This window comes from Halichoeres trimaculatus, unplaced genomic scaffold, assembly GCF_033239565.1.
Source record: "Halichoeres trimaculatus isolate MK-OKI-2021-1 unplaced genomic scaffold, fHalTri1.1 fHalTri1_scaffold_2, whole genome shotgun sequence".
NCBI lineage: Eukaryota > Metazoa > Chordata > Actinopteri > Labriformes > Labridae > Halichoeres > Halichoeres trimaculatus.
The window spans coordinates 27,942,888-27,957,719 of NW_027437180.1; the positions used below are offsets into that span (position 1 = coordinate 27,942,888).

A 14,832-nucleotide genomic window follows, 5' to 3' on the forward strand; every position below is an offset into this window, starting at 1 on the left:
ACTCAGCCACTGTCCACATTTTTTAACAATTGCTACTGGTAGCTTTTCCTCCATCTTTCTTTGACTTTAAATCAGGGCAGGTGTTATTATGTTGAGACTTGCTCCAGTCCCTGTGCAGCTGTTTGAGGCCAAAGCTATTTTTTTTTCCTCGTTTACAGGCTCTTACTCTGGACCCAGCTACAGTACACTTCAGGTACCCTGCCCTGTGAGAACATAGCACAGCTATGTGAAGTCTAATGCCAAGTGTAAATAACTGGTCGAGGGAAATTATGTTAAATGGTTCATATTTAGAAACAGATGTTATTTGTGGGAAACATTCATGCATGCAGCCATCTTCTCCAAATAGAGGCTCTAATGTTGATGTTTTGTATTCCTACAGTAATCTTTGTAAAATTTACACATTTTTGGATTAGCTAATTGTTCATAACACACTCTCATAAAATCATATATATATTTCAATAAAATGACATATTTCCCTCAAACAATGATTTGATTTGTTTCTTCTAATAAATTTCTATTTCATGCTGTAAAATTTTTAATCTGTGATTGAATTTATAATAATCGGAAGCAGATTATAAAATATAGGCTTGGGGTAGTATTGACATGATAGCTGATCATTTATGTTTGCAGGCACCCAGAAGTTCATGTCACCAATGTATGAATTGGTGCCAAACTAGGTCTCCCCTATCATAAAGCCTGAATCTAACCCTGCTGCTAATAGAAATATTGGTTGTGTCCAAAACTATCATTCCCTTCCCCTATATAGTGATTTAAATGTGGTGCACTCTGTAGTGAGTAGTGAGTAGTGAGTAGTGAGTGATTTCGGATACAGCCATTGTGTGAGAACATGTACCAGTGGAAACGGTTTATATTTTGAAATTTGATAGCGGCAAATTGGTCATTTTAATTCTAATTATATATATTTTAAGTTGCATTTCTTTTATTTGGGAGTCAGATCCCCCATCTGAAGAGTGGTGGTGACGTCACATCTTTACGTTGAGGAGCGTACTACACGTCAGTTGAACCAGTAATCAGGAAGTGGCTAGTAAGCTAGCAACGGATAATGAGCAGCTGAGACTCTGATATTTTGACAGGTAAGTTATCATTTACGATGCTATCTTTACATCACAACCAGGTGCTGAACCCGCACTTGATGAGTACCCGGCCTCTCAAAATCACGTTTTACTTTGTGAGAATTGGCCTGTTGTACCTAAACTATCATTAGCATTACAACACCACTAGCGAGTAACGTGCAGCCTGCAAGCAACCTTGCATTGCCGGGGCATAGTGGGGACTCACTAAGTGAATATGCACCAGAAACAACAGGTGTTTCTGTTCGCTACTCTGTCACACACACTTGTTGTAGCGTTTGAGGTTAATCTGTAAAATAATTGGGGTGATAATTTTGCTGTTTCTGCCATCATGTATGAGTAAGCGTTGACGTGTACTTAGCCTGGCTGCTATTTTTATTTAGCATGACGTTAACTTCTCGTACGTTACATTAGACTCTGAACTGCTGTCAAGCAGATGGCATGTTCTTAGATGTGTGGCCGAACGTTGTATTGCAAATACCCCATTAAGAACAGTCATTTTCAAAGCTTTGTTCATTGAATGAACCCCCCTCAGTACTGGGTTTATGTGGACAGTGGTTACTTCATCTTAGCCATGTCCACTCTATTGTACTCATCAGAAATGTGAAGTTCAGACTTTGAATCAATTTCCTGGTGTAGTGGGCGGCCTCAGATCTTGTTTTAGTGTTAAAGCTACTCCACCTGAGTGGGCTTAGACTTTTAAGAGACACGGTTCCCAGGTTTTTAAAAGGCTCATCCAGTTGAATGAAACATTTCCAATATCAGTCAGCTTTAAATATGCTAACTTATAAAATGAAATTAGAGGGACATAAGTGGTTCATACAGTTCAAAAACTGCAAAGCCTGAAACTATACCAAATACACCCTTTTTTTCATCCTTTTCCTTCATGTGATCTTAATGTTTTTAATTTAACTCATTCAAATCATAAAATTAATTTTTTTTGGTTTTCACTTATGTCTTACAGCTTCAGAGGGGCAGGATGGGCAGGCAGAGAAAGAGGGTGGTGACTAGTGAAGCCGCTCCCCCTCTAAGGAAAGATGAGAAGCCCTCTGTGTTTCATCGCAAAGAAAAGAAAAAGAAAGTTGACATTGGAAAAATCTTCATCAACATCTCCATTGGCCTCTGCATATTTAGTTTGATTTGGTTCTTTTATGCTCTGTACATGCGGTCTAGCCTGGCCAAACGGGTGGTGACACTGCATCCGTCACCCTCTGTCCTGGATGCCAACAGCAGCAGTGCCAAGGTTTCGCCTGAGAGGTTCTGGGGCTCGTATAGGCCTCAGGCTTATTTTGGAATGAAAACCAGGAGTCGTAGTTCCATCGTAACAGGTATGCTGACATTTCCATAGTTCAGCTGAGTAACGTTATGGCAGGGGAATGAAAAGAGAACTCAAATTTGAAAAAGACTTGATCAAACAGTGTCAGGTTGGTTCAATATGGGAACCCTAAATCAAAGCAAATAGATTACTTTAGTATTATTTTAGTATAACTTTAGTATACAAGCACTGGTTGTGAATGCTAATGGTTCAATTGACCCTATCTATCGCTGCTTTTTGCAGAATTGTAGCTAAGATCCGTAATATTTTAAAGGTACTAGGTCTAAATCTGAGGAAAGGTTAAAACAAATCTTAATAGCATGCCAACATTTTCAACATTTCTGTAATTGGAAGTTTTGAGCCATGTAAACAGTAAGTGTAATTTGAAGTTTTATCTCTGTGTATGTGATCATGATTTTGCTTTAATTGATTGCAAGAGATGGAGCAACAGACACTCAGTTGTATAGATATGTGTATATATTTATTTTTTTCTTTTTTTCCCAATTTGGGAGCTACAAAACAATAAATCATGTTATAGCCCACAAAAAAGTGAGCATAGTGTTCCTAAAAGATAATTGTGTTTATATTAACAAACTCGAACTCAAATCTTAAACCACTTTGTATTAGGAAAGGATCTTTTTTTCACTAGCTAATCCTTCGCTTTGACAAAATATTTGCTTTTCTGCTCTAACCAAGTCTTCAGTGTTTAATTGCACTTCATCAGTGGACAGGTTGGGAAAAAAGCCCAGGCACCTGTCAAATTCAAGTAAATTTTGGCCCCAATTCCTAGCACTGTTTACCCTGACAGCCAATTTGGATGACCAATATTGTTAATTAGCTGAAAGCACAAACTGCATCACATTTTCCAATATTGAGTTAAAACAGATAATTAAGCATTGCTGTGCTCAAAATCCCAGCTGGTTGGTGACATGGTGCATAGATCCACTTTCATTTTATGTTGAATCACTGGGTATTTTTCTAATCTTTAGTGCTGCACAACCATAATGTTCTTTCTCTATGATTTCACTTCCCCAGGCATGATGTGGATGCGTCAGTTTTCTGACATAGATGTAAACCTGAGGCACACTTGCGAACAAGGAGATCGTTTGCAAGGCTATGGCTGGCTGATGCATGATGGGATCACATTTGGGGTCCAGGAAATCCGTGACAACGATTTCACACTCACCACAGAGTTTGTTAAGAGGATGGGAGGAGAGCACGGAGGAGACTGGACCTGGAGGATAACTGCTAAACAGCATGTGAATACTGCACAGTTGTCCCTTCAATTATCCAAATATACTAACTTAGTGTGGTAAAGATTTCAATAAATTTAAGTTTGGGCTTATTAATAATATGTATTTAATATTTTTCTTTTCTTTCTATCCTGCAGAGCTCAGCCCCTCAAGCACCAGTCATTTCCCTCATGTTTTACGCAGCAGCAGACACACAGGGGTCACTGGAGGCTCATGTTGAGGAAAGAAATCGCCTCGCATCCATCACTGGTGTCTCAGAGGAGCTTGGCAATTTCAAGATTACCTTTCGAAAGCCAGTTACTGGGGAGTTATCCAGCGCTAAATATGCCAGGTACTGGTGTGAACGGTCAAGTCTGCAGCAGTGAAAAGAGAGCGATCAGGGAAAACACGATAGAAATACTGCCAGTGCTCAGTAATCACACCTTCAAAAAAGTGAGATGTCATCATCATATTGTAACTATGAAGAGTGGCTTTTTAAAATGCACATGTAAGATGTCCATACACTAAGTTGCATGAGGATGTTTATGGTGTGACGAAGCACTCAATCTTTACAGACTGAGCCTTTGAATGTTGAAATCTGTTGCAACTTTCTTGCATCCCAACAGCGGACATGTGAACTCTGGATGATACTCAGTGATCATGTCACGTCATATTGTAGTGTGACCAACCAAACACTACAGTACTGGGATTAAGAGAAAATCTCACCTCTAGATGGCAGCAAAAGAAGAATTTTCATCCTTTGTTTCTCTGATTTGCTATTCAGAGAACAATAGAATTACAAGGAATGATGCGTCATTAATTCAAACTTTTCTGGGGGCGTTTTGCTCTTGATTATGGAAGAAAATTAAAAAGATCTAGCTTTATTTTTTGAAACTCAATTTAGAAACCAAACCATTCATTTTTAGAACTGATATTTCTTTTAAAGATGGCACTAAGCTGTTGTTTTGATTAGTGACTGTGTTCCCCTACGTCCTTGCTGTTTTGTATTTCTGTATTGAGTGGATCAGGATTTTCACAGGGAGCACCAATATTTTGCACAGTCATGAGGGCCAGAGACCAGTATAGCAAAATAAAAAGGTACATTACGCATTGATATAAATAATAAGAATTGCTCAAACTATGGTTTATTATAGCAACCTAGATGATGAAGTGTTAGTGGGAGCTTAGAGACTGATTTCACTGTGACCGGTCACCTAACCTCTGAGTCATCAGTACAGTATGAGACTACAAAGCTTGCATCAGGCCTTCAGGCTATGACACAATGTGCTTCGGCTTCACAAGCATAGCTAGTGCAGTTGAGATCACTCTTGTGTTAGTCGATGACTAGAACTTCTTTAACTTTTTGTGCCACTGCTTTGATTTCATAGACTGTAAAACAGAAATCTGTCAAATATAAAGTTCCTTCTCTTTTCAGCTACAACCATCTTCAGACTGTTTCCCCTGGCTTGGAGAAGCTGACCGACATTGTGAAGCACAGTCTGAACCGCAGGTTTGTGTACAGCCCTCCTTCTGGTGAGAAGAGGCATTACATAGCTGTCGACACCTACAAGCCCCCGCATCACCAAAACCAACAGAAACCTGCAGACACCAGGAAGGAGAGTGACTTTGTGGTCCACCAAGTGACTGTCCAGACACCATTCCAGATTGAAGTCCTGTTTGAGTCTGGTAGCTTCCATAACCGCCCCAACCAACTTGTGGGCTCCGTTATGACTCAGGAACTGGAGAGGAGGAAAGCGGAGTTTGATACAAAGTTTGAAAAGACTTTTGGGCTTGAGAACAAAGGCTATAGTTGGTCACAGATTAAGTTTGCCAAAGCAGCACTCAGCAACATGCTTGGTGGGATGGGCTACTTTTATGGCCAGTCAGTAGTTCAGTCAGTCTACAATGAATACCCGCTCCTCTACCCTGAAGGGGCTTTGTTCACTGCCGTACCATCACGCTCATTCTTCCCTAGAGGCTTCCTTTGGGATGAAGGCTTCCACCAGCTGCTGCTCAGCAAGTGGGATCCCCAGGTAACCAGGGAAGCCATTGCTCACTGGATAAACCTGATGAATATGGAGGGCTGGATCCCCCGGGAGCAGATACTGGGAGACGAGGCTCGCAGTAAAGTCCCGGCTGAGTTTGTAGTTCAGCGGAATGAAAACGCCAACCCACCAACTCTTTTCTTGGCCCTCCAGGAGCTTATTGAACAGCTCACTTCAAATCCAGATAATGCAGCATCTCGAGAAACCCTGCCTTTCCTCCGAAGACTCTTCCCCAGATTGAAAACCTGGTTTGAGTGGTACAACACGACACAGGCAGGGCCTCTACCAAACTCTTATCGCTGGCGTGGACGGGACAAGGACACAAATCTGTTCCTAAATCCAAAAACTTTGACCTCTGGACTGGACGACTACCCCCGGGCCTCACACCCATCTACAGAAGAACGCCACGTGGATTTACATTGCTGGATGACCCTGTCCTCAGGCATCATGGCCAGTATAGCCAAGCTTCTGGGCGAGCCCCACGACGACTATGAACTCACCCACCAAGTGCTCAGTGACAACAATCTGCTGAATGACCTCCACTGGTCAGAACAACTTCGTGCTTTCAGTGACTATGGAAACCACACCCAGGCCGTGTTCTTGCAGCAGGAGAAGGTGTATGTTCCACCTGGACAACCTCGTCATCAGTTCCCTGTGGCACGCCTTGTGCGCTCAGTCCGCAGGGCTCCCAAAGAACAGTTTGTTAAGGCATTGGGTTACGTTAGCTTGTTCCCTTTCTTACTACACATTCTTACACCAGACTCACCCAAGCTGGAACACATCTTTCGTGACATGAGAGACTCCAACAAGCTGTGGACACCCTACGGCCTGCGATCGCTTTCTAAGTCTGATCCGATGTATATGGAGCGAAACACTGAACATGATGCCCCGTACTGGAGGGGTCCAATATGGATTAACATCAACTATTTAGCTGTCAGGGCCCTACACCACTACGGCAACATAGAAGGACCATACAAAGAGAAGGCAGCTGCTCTTTACGAGGAACTCAGGACTAACATTATCAATAATGTTTATAGACAGTATATGGAAACGGGCTATATCTGGGAACAGTACAATGACAGCACTGGCAGGGGCCAGGGAAGCCACCCCTTCACCGGCTGGTCTGCCCTGGCAGTATTAATGATGGCTGAACAGTACTGATAATGTAGAATCATCTCATTTGTTCTTTGATATTTGCCTTTATTTGATCTGAAAACAACATGATCAGGTGTTAGGATGGCTGTATGCATTTTCTGGTTGAGGAAATTCAGAAACTCTGAGTCTTAGTCTCGGACCTCTTACTTCATATCTGATTTTTAAAAGTCAATTTTAGTGGACACTAAATTAACGGCCCATCAACTTAATTTATAGTCTAAAAACCCATAAGAGCATTGAGACGTGCAGGGCTAGATAGCTCGCAACACTTGCAGATTCATAAGACTCCTGGTTTAAAATGATGCAAAGAGGCTCTGCAGGATGTGGCTGAGCTGTCTAAACCTAATAAAAGTATGTATCATGAGCTGAGGTCTATTTTGTAAATACTGATGTAGTAACAGATTCAGGATGTTCCACATGGCTGCAGTCATCTTCGTTCTTAAAAATGTCTCAATGGCTCGCAGATGGCTCCCCTGTATTAAACTCTCCCTAAGTTAGATAAAATGGAAGTTTGTCTGAGCAGGACAGAAACAGACATATCTACCAGAAGTGTTGGACATCCTTGCAGATTCAATTGGTTCGTAAACTAGAAAAATGCAATTTAGTGTCACATTTCCACATGAAACCTTCAATTGAATTAAAATGTGATTTAAAACAACATGCTGTATGAGGTGCCAAGCACCGTATGGTGCTTCACACAGATTTTTACTATGAAAAAACATAGGGGACAGAGGATAAGACTTCTGTTTGCAAAAAGTCTTGAAGTATTTGTGAAGTCTTAAATAAAGAATTCCATTTTTTTTTGCATCAAGTAACTAAAAGAACCATTACAGCATATTGTGCCATGTCTTTGTAATCATGTGTCCTCGATTCAATTTTTTTCTTTTTTGGATGACATTTTTGATGTATAATTTATTTTTCAACATAGCCATGAAAAAAGTGTTACAGAAAGTCTTGCTTACCATACTATAGATTCACCCTCCTAAAAGCAGCCCCATTTTGTATCTTTAGCCTGTGGCTTTACTGGCAGGGAATACCTCATGGACAATGGCATTTGTCTTGTTTTGTTACAAACAATAAACGGTTTAATGATTTTTTCATCTTTTATTTTGTCCTACTGTACTTATTTGATGCGTCACCTCTATTTACGTACACAAAATGTTTCATCACATCCTTTTTGTAATAATTGAAGCTTCTTTGTTGTGACCCACCCTAACATACCATTGGTCCTGTGACTTGCAAGTTAAGGCTGATAAGAGAATCTGTCTTTTCTACCACAAAGAAACAAAGCACATCCCTCCACAATCTCACACACATGCGTAATCTGACTTTGATAAACAAGTGATTTATTTTTGTTTTTTTGAGTAATGAAATATTGAAAAGCTTTGGCTACATTACAGCATTTTGCTCAATCCTCAGTTCATCTCACTTCCCCAAAAGGAGCAATGACTAAACTATGTTTAATCAAAAACTCATCAATTAATTTTCTAAATGCTGAATTCTTTGGACTGGCACATAATTATTAATAATTCTGCACAAAGAAGATTAAAATATATGCTGATTTTACATCTCAGGTATCCCTATTAAGCTTGGAACTAAGCTCCTGTTGTCTGCAGGTATAATTCCAGCATGACCCCTGTTTCTTGTGTGGTCTTAATAATAGGACAGTGCCTAGACTACGTACTATTGAAATGCACTATAACATGAATGGATGCTAAACTGTAGAATGGAGAGCAAAAATTGTTACCTGCCTCAGCTTTCAGTCAACGCACCTCACATGTTCAGTACAGATGTTAGCAACCCTCTGTCAGTCAAAACTAACTGGAGCTCTATCACAGTGTGACCTTAAGTACAGAAGCCTTGTCCTCTTTCTTTTGTGAGATGGCACATTTGAAGGCCTCTGGCTGACGTCAAGATACTATTTTGCATGGTTTCCATGGAGCGCAGTTGCTGTGAGGGCTTGGTGCTTAATTAGCTAAAACCAGAAGCCTTGGAAGCTACACTGATAGCAAAGTCTTCACTTCTTGACATATACTGACATACATTCACACAGAGGTGCATACTGTAGCAATGTGCTTATTAGTACTTTGACACCAAATATAAAACGTGAGTATTGAGTGAAATGATACAGGCTCTCAGTCTGTGTGCCACTCCGCTGGGTTCCAACCTCTACACTTTTATGAATCCTTTGAATGTGCTACATGTGCAGTTGTATAGTTGAAGGCTTGGCATGGTGCATTAAGGTTTCGTGGCTAAAAATAATGCAGCTATCAGTAAGCAGAACCAGCAGACCGGCTGTGAAGCCACAGGCTGGTAGTTTCACCACATTTATTTGAAGAAACAGAATGTTCCTCAGATTTATACTCAATGAAAAAAAACTGATTCTGACAATTAAAGTGGAAATATGAGCTACTAATGGTGTGCATCTTTTAAGAGGTTTCAGCTCTACCTTTCACTTTTTTATTTCAATACTGCTGGCTGAATCTTTGTGGGTTTAGATCCCCAACATGTATCCGTGTGAAAAGATAGCCTTCAGGCTCTGTCGTAGGAGACACAAGCTTATCATTTGACCTTCTGACCTGCTAACGCAAATACCAGTGTCTGGGGACTGGGACACAGATGAGCCATATCCTCTGCCTTTCACTGTATTTCTTTGAGGGAAATGGATTCCACATCCCCTCAATGCAACTACAGTTGAAAATGCATTTATTTCTTTGAAGAGTGCGGACAATCTGTGTGACTAAAGCACTCACTGCGCAATCCATCCCCCTCACCCAAGACCCTTTTTTCACAGTGAGATGGGATAATAGCCAAACAGCATCAGAGCTAACTAATGTGACTGCATAATAAACAGATGAGTCAGGGACTATTCATTTGCATATCATCCCAGCCTTATCAGAGCTTCTATATAGGGGATATTTTATGATTGCCTGCTGCCAATGAATTGGCTGGTGAGTGCACGGAACATGGAGTGAATTCAGTGTCCAAATGGCTGCCCCTCAGTGTTGAAAGAGAATATTTTTTTGTTATGGAAATCATTATACATCTGCAGAGTAATTATAAAGTTGTCTAATAGTTGCTGGAAATACCCCCCTTGTAGCCATGACTGCTGAACTGAATGTAATTACTGGGAACTTATGCTAGAGGGAGCTAATTAATAAGGCATTTGTGAGTGGAAAAGAGGCTTTTTGAATACAGCTTAGCTATCATTTTACTTACAATGGAGAGCTACTTAGAATTAAAGCAGTATAAGTGGATAATTATGCTAATGGCCCAATTTGGATTTAAGATATGGTGGCAGGCTGTATTTCTTGACGATCATTCCTCCTGCATTACAGTCGCTCTCACACAGGTTTTCTGTGCGTATGTGGGCTCTCTATGTTCATATCACCTCACAGGGGATGTCAGATGTTTTGTCAGGGGCCACATGGTAATATGTGAATGTGTGTGTACTCCTCTGACCTAACTTTTTTTTGCCTCACAGACAAAAACAAGGCTTTTTGGGGATTGACTCAGAATTAGTGCTTCATGTGACGTATGCAATATCATGTTGTGTCTTCCTCAGGCATCATGGTTGTGGACTCTTTAATGTGTCAATTTTCAGTTGCACTCTGCATGCTAATGTTTTCCGAGGACTTGACATCACTGCCCTCTCAGGACAGTGTATCAGTGTTTGTTCTCCCTGATATCAAAACAGCAAGCCTTCCTCTCCCTATTTAAATCACTCGCCCTCAGCGTTATCTTCCACTCTGTTCTAATTGCTGTTTATACTTCACGTCTTTCTATAAAACACCCTGCAGGATCCAGTATCTCTGGCTCTCTGTACCCTGCCTTTGCCCCCCAGAAGCTTGCTGCTGAGCACCAAACTTGCCTCAGCCAACATAGGTCTATGTATGTTATGTAAGGCCCACTATAAATAGGTTCACCCGGGATCTTTTGTCTTTACCTGATTCGCTCGTAGCTCAACAGTTTTTATTTCTGGAGAGAGCTGTGGAAGCTAGTGCAATGTAGAGCTGGCCGTTTCCATAGTTACTTTTGTTAGCTGTGAGCTCTTAACATTCTTCATCTGTTTCCTCACATGTCTGCTGTTAGCTATTTGTTTGAATCCCTTTGCATTGCATGTCCCTGTAATGACTGTGCGTGTGTGAGCTTCAATATAACCATGACAGAAACAGTTATTTCTGATTATTAACATTCATATCGTTTCATACACGCTGCTGTGTCAATGGACCAGAGAAAGTGCAACAAATAGAAATCAGTGTGGGTGCAGATGAGTCAGAGACTAAAATATGTAGACGTATTAACTTCTGTTGGTCAACAGTACATGCAATTAGTCCCATGTTGTATGATAATGATTTTGTGTAGTGGATGTTATTGAATGTCAGTCTAAACAGCACTCATTATATCTGGTAAATAAATAACAATTATTTGCATTTTGGCAAATTTCTGCTGCAGTTCTGTGAGAGTGCAGGCATTTTTAGGTTGAATGAAACATTTTTAAACCATTTGTGGAGTCATTAAGAGAAATATGAAACTGCTCTTTTCTGTTTCATGGATTCCTAGCTGTTAGGTAACAGCAGGTACAGTAGCTGGATCAGGCCCAAGATTTGGACTGCGAGAATGCTGCGAGCATGGATCCAGCACAGAAGAGGGCAAGTTGGGAGCCATGCAAGCGCAGTGTGTGTGGAGGAGTCTGGGGGCATGGTTAAAGAAACACAGGGGCATTCCGCGATCACGATTGGAGAGCCGAGTATAATTCTCACCCATCCCTGTTGTAGAACCAAAGAGTACAGGCGGCTGGGGACCAAAGTGGGCGAGTGCGAAAGTATTTTTGGATCGCACGGGAAACCTGCCACACCAACAGCAGCAGCATCGGGGCCTGGTACCGGGCTTCCCTAACCCACTCCCACTCTCAGAGGAAGAGCAGGAGAGAGATGTTCCTTCAAAAGAAGAACCACGCTTCCGCTGCTTTCATTTTTCTTAGTTGTGCTATTTTCCTTTCATTTGCCTGGTGTTTGAATGCTGATGTAGTATATATAACTATGCAGAGAGACATGACAGAGGGAGAGAGGCAGAGAGAGAGAGAGTGAGAATAACGAATTTGGCAGCTGAAGCGAGTATCCTGTATTTATAGAAAGTCGTGTTTCCGGCAGAGGTTTCTGTGGTTTTAGAACTCCCAATCCATTTTGCGGTGTCTTACAGGCCCTATTGTATCCAGGTTTAAATTGAAGATGTTCCCTCATCTAGTGCCTGGGGGGGAGATTTCACTGTGAGACATGTCAGAATGTGATTTGGGGGAGGCAGATGGATTTCTCCGGCTCTTGTGCAACCCTGGCTTTCGTGGGATTGCTCAAAAATCTGCTTTGCATCCTTGAACTTTAAAGAGGTATTAGTTACAAGTACAACACAGCACTTAAGGCTACAAGCACTTAAGGCTTATTGTAAATGGGGTTTCTGTATGACATATGTGCATAATTCTGCTGTGCGGATGCAGGAAAAAGCTGAATCTTATTCATTTATTTATTTATTTCTATTTCTCAGCTTTATGTAGACCTACAGTATTTCCTGTATAACTTCTCCACATCATGGTAGCTTTTAAGTGAGCTTGTATTTCAAACAGCAATGGCAGCCTCTGCATCTCAGTGGATTTCCTGGTATGGATCAGCTTCTTCTATTATTTACTCTCAAACAGTGTGGGCTGCATAGTTGGTTGACAGAATGCCAAGCATTGAGACTTTGAGGAGCTACTGTGCATGAAGTGAGACATATTTCATTTTGAAATAAAAAATTAAAATCGATCATCCTTTTTTTCTTTTCTTTTGCTTTCAATGAGTTTGTGGCACTAAAATCAGCAAACACAATTTTATGGTCTTATAAGGTAAAATAATTATTAAGGTCTGAGGAAAAAGCACTGAGGCTGTACTGTGGTCTAATTTTAGATCCCTTTTGGAAATCCATAGCTGAACACAAACTAACCACTGATTTTCAATAATAGTTTTGAGCCCTCCACTTATCTTGTATGCTCTCCTCAATAAGAGCATGATAACATCTATTAGAGCTGCAACAGGAACAATGATGTTTTAGGTATTGTTGTTGAATGGCTTCTTGTGGCTTGAAGTTTCAGACTGATTTTGTGCTCATGGAGAATAGTGAAGCTAAATTCTTAAACTAACATGGACAAAACAAAGAAAGCATAGGGCTTGATCCGGTGAAATGCCTCCGTCAATAGTTTGACTGCTGCACTGTCCAGCAAATCAACAAAAGGCTGCAGCTTCAGAAAGACATATCCAGCTTTCTCTATGTGACAGGGCTGTTAACTCAGCACTGTGCCTTTCACTATTATGTCACTAATGAACACTGAGGCCAACTATTAAAGTCAAAACAAGAAAAAAAAAATAGTAACAGACATGACTGTTCAGCCCATCCTGCATCTTGCATGCAGCCATCTCAGAGGGCAGTTACTCCTCACTGCCTCTTCAACTCTAGCAGGCTCCCACCTGCAAGCTCAACTCCCACAGCCTGTCCGGGAGAGAACTGAAAATAACACAGCAAGGAGGGGCACATCTGCTGCATGAAGAGCACTTTTTAACCTTTTCTTGGGCACACAGATTTACTTCATTAATGAAAGTTAGAATTGGTAGTTCACTCAACATGAACAACATAGATGTAAAGTAATCAACATGTTATTTCAAAACTCTCCAGTGTCTTGTCAAAACAAATTACATCTAGGACATAGTAGGCCTGTTGTATTTAAGATTTAGACACATTTTCAATTGGATTTAGCTTTCATTTAACACAAAATGAGATGCGTTAATGCTGTACAGATGCATTGGTTCAGAATAATATATTCCAACAACAAAGGGATGGATTGGATTTGTGGGGATTGGGATGAATCTGCATGGTGCAGATATCCACAGTGCCCAGAGAGAGGATGACTCAAATCGACTTATTCTGACTCCTGAGGTCAAAACATCAGATCCAAATATCAATCTATCCACCTCTTTGGCTGGAGATTAAATATAACCTTACATTTGGGATACACCTTCAGATTCTTGGAATTCATTGTTTCTTATTAGCAAATATTAGCATGCTAACACTCAAAAAAAGATGGCGAGTATACTCATAACATCATACCTGCTTATCATAAGCGTGTTAGTATCAACACTGCGAGTATGTTTGCATGTTGTTTGCATTTAGATCAAAGCAGTGCCTTACAGGGCTGCAAGCATGGCTGGAGACTGCTTTGTTATAATTGAATATACAGTTACATCTACAAATTTGGATGTAGAAAATTGTAGTTATACCATAAGTGCATGGTTATTATTTGGAAGAACAAAAGAAAGATATACAAACAAAATTATAAAAGTCAAATGTTTTGGTACTTTTCCTTTTTAGGTCAGAACTACATTACTGCAGTTTCTCACGGAACTTCATGAAATGACCAATTCCGTAGACGTGCCAAGATATCCTTTCATTAATGTAATGTTTCATCTTCTTTCCATAGCCAGTGCTTTGAACCCTTTTGAAGTCAATATTCTAGTTAAAAGATGAAGCCAGCCTTATGCTGCTTTATATTTTTTCAGCACTCAAACCTTTCTCAAAGAAAAGAGAGCATTTTGCCTGACAGTGTTCCAATGCCAGCGAATAAGACAAAGGTTTTCATTTAACTTCCGCAGGTATGGAGTTACCCCTGCGCTATAATGTCAGTAAGTGCTAACATTACATAAATCCATTACTTAGTCCTTGTGCTGTGGCATTTTCTGGAGGAGAGAGGTTAGCCACACTGCAGTTATCATAACAGCATCCCGTGATCTGAACTCTGTGTGATCAGATTGGTTTTAATAGACTCTGGATTACTTGGAGGCAGTTCCTCAAAGCTAAACAACTCTGTGCCTAGAATTAGAGTGCACATCTGAGGTGAAAACCATTTGTTCGGGAGAATGTCACCGCTGCAATGAAAGAGCTTATATGCTATTATCATACGCTGCCTTAAA

The 14,832-nt window shown here is 40.7% G+C and overlaps 1 protein-coding gene across 1 annotated transcript; it reads left to right on the forward strand.

Moving 5' to 3' along the window:
• The first annotated feature begins 984 nt into the window (after positions 1-984).
• On the forward strand, positions 985-7,917 carry mogs (mannosyl-oligosaccharide glucosidase). Its single transcript, XM_074665353.1, has 5 exons — positions 985-1,094; positions 2,056-2,419; positions 3,442-3,665; positions 3,797-3,990; positions 5,074-7,917. The coding sequence occupies exons 2-5, from the start codon at positions 2,071-2,073 to the stop codon at positions 6,842-6,844; spliced, it is 2,538 nt and encodes an 845-aa protein (XP_074521454.1). The 5' UTR covers positions 985-1,094; positions 2,056-2,070; the 3' UTR covers positions 6,845-7,917.
• The last annotated feature ends 6,915 nt before the right edge of the window (positions 7,918-14,832 follow it).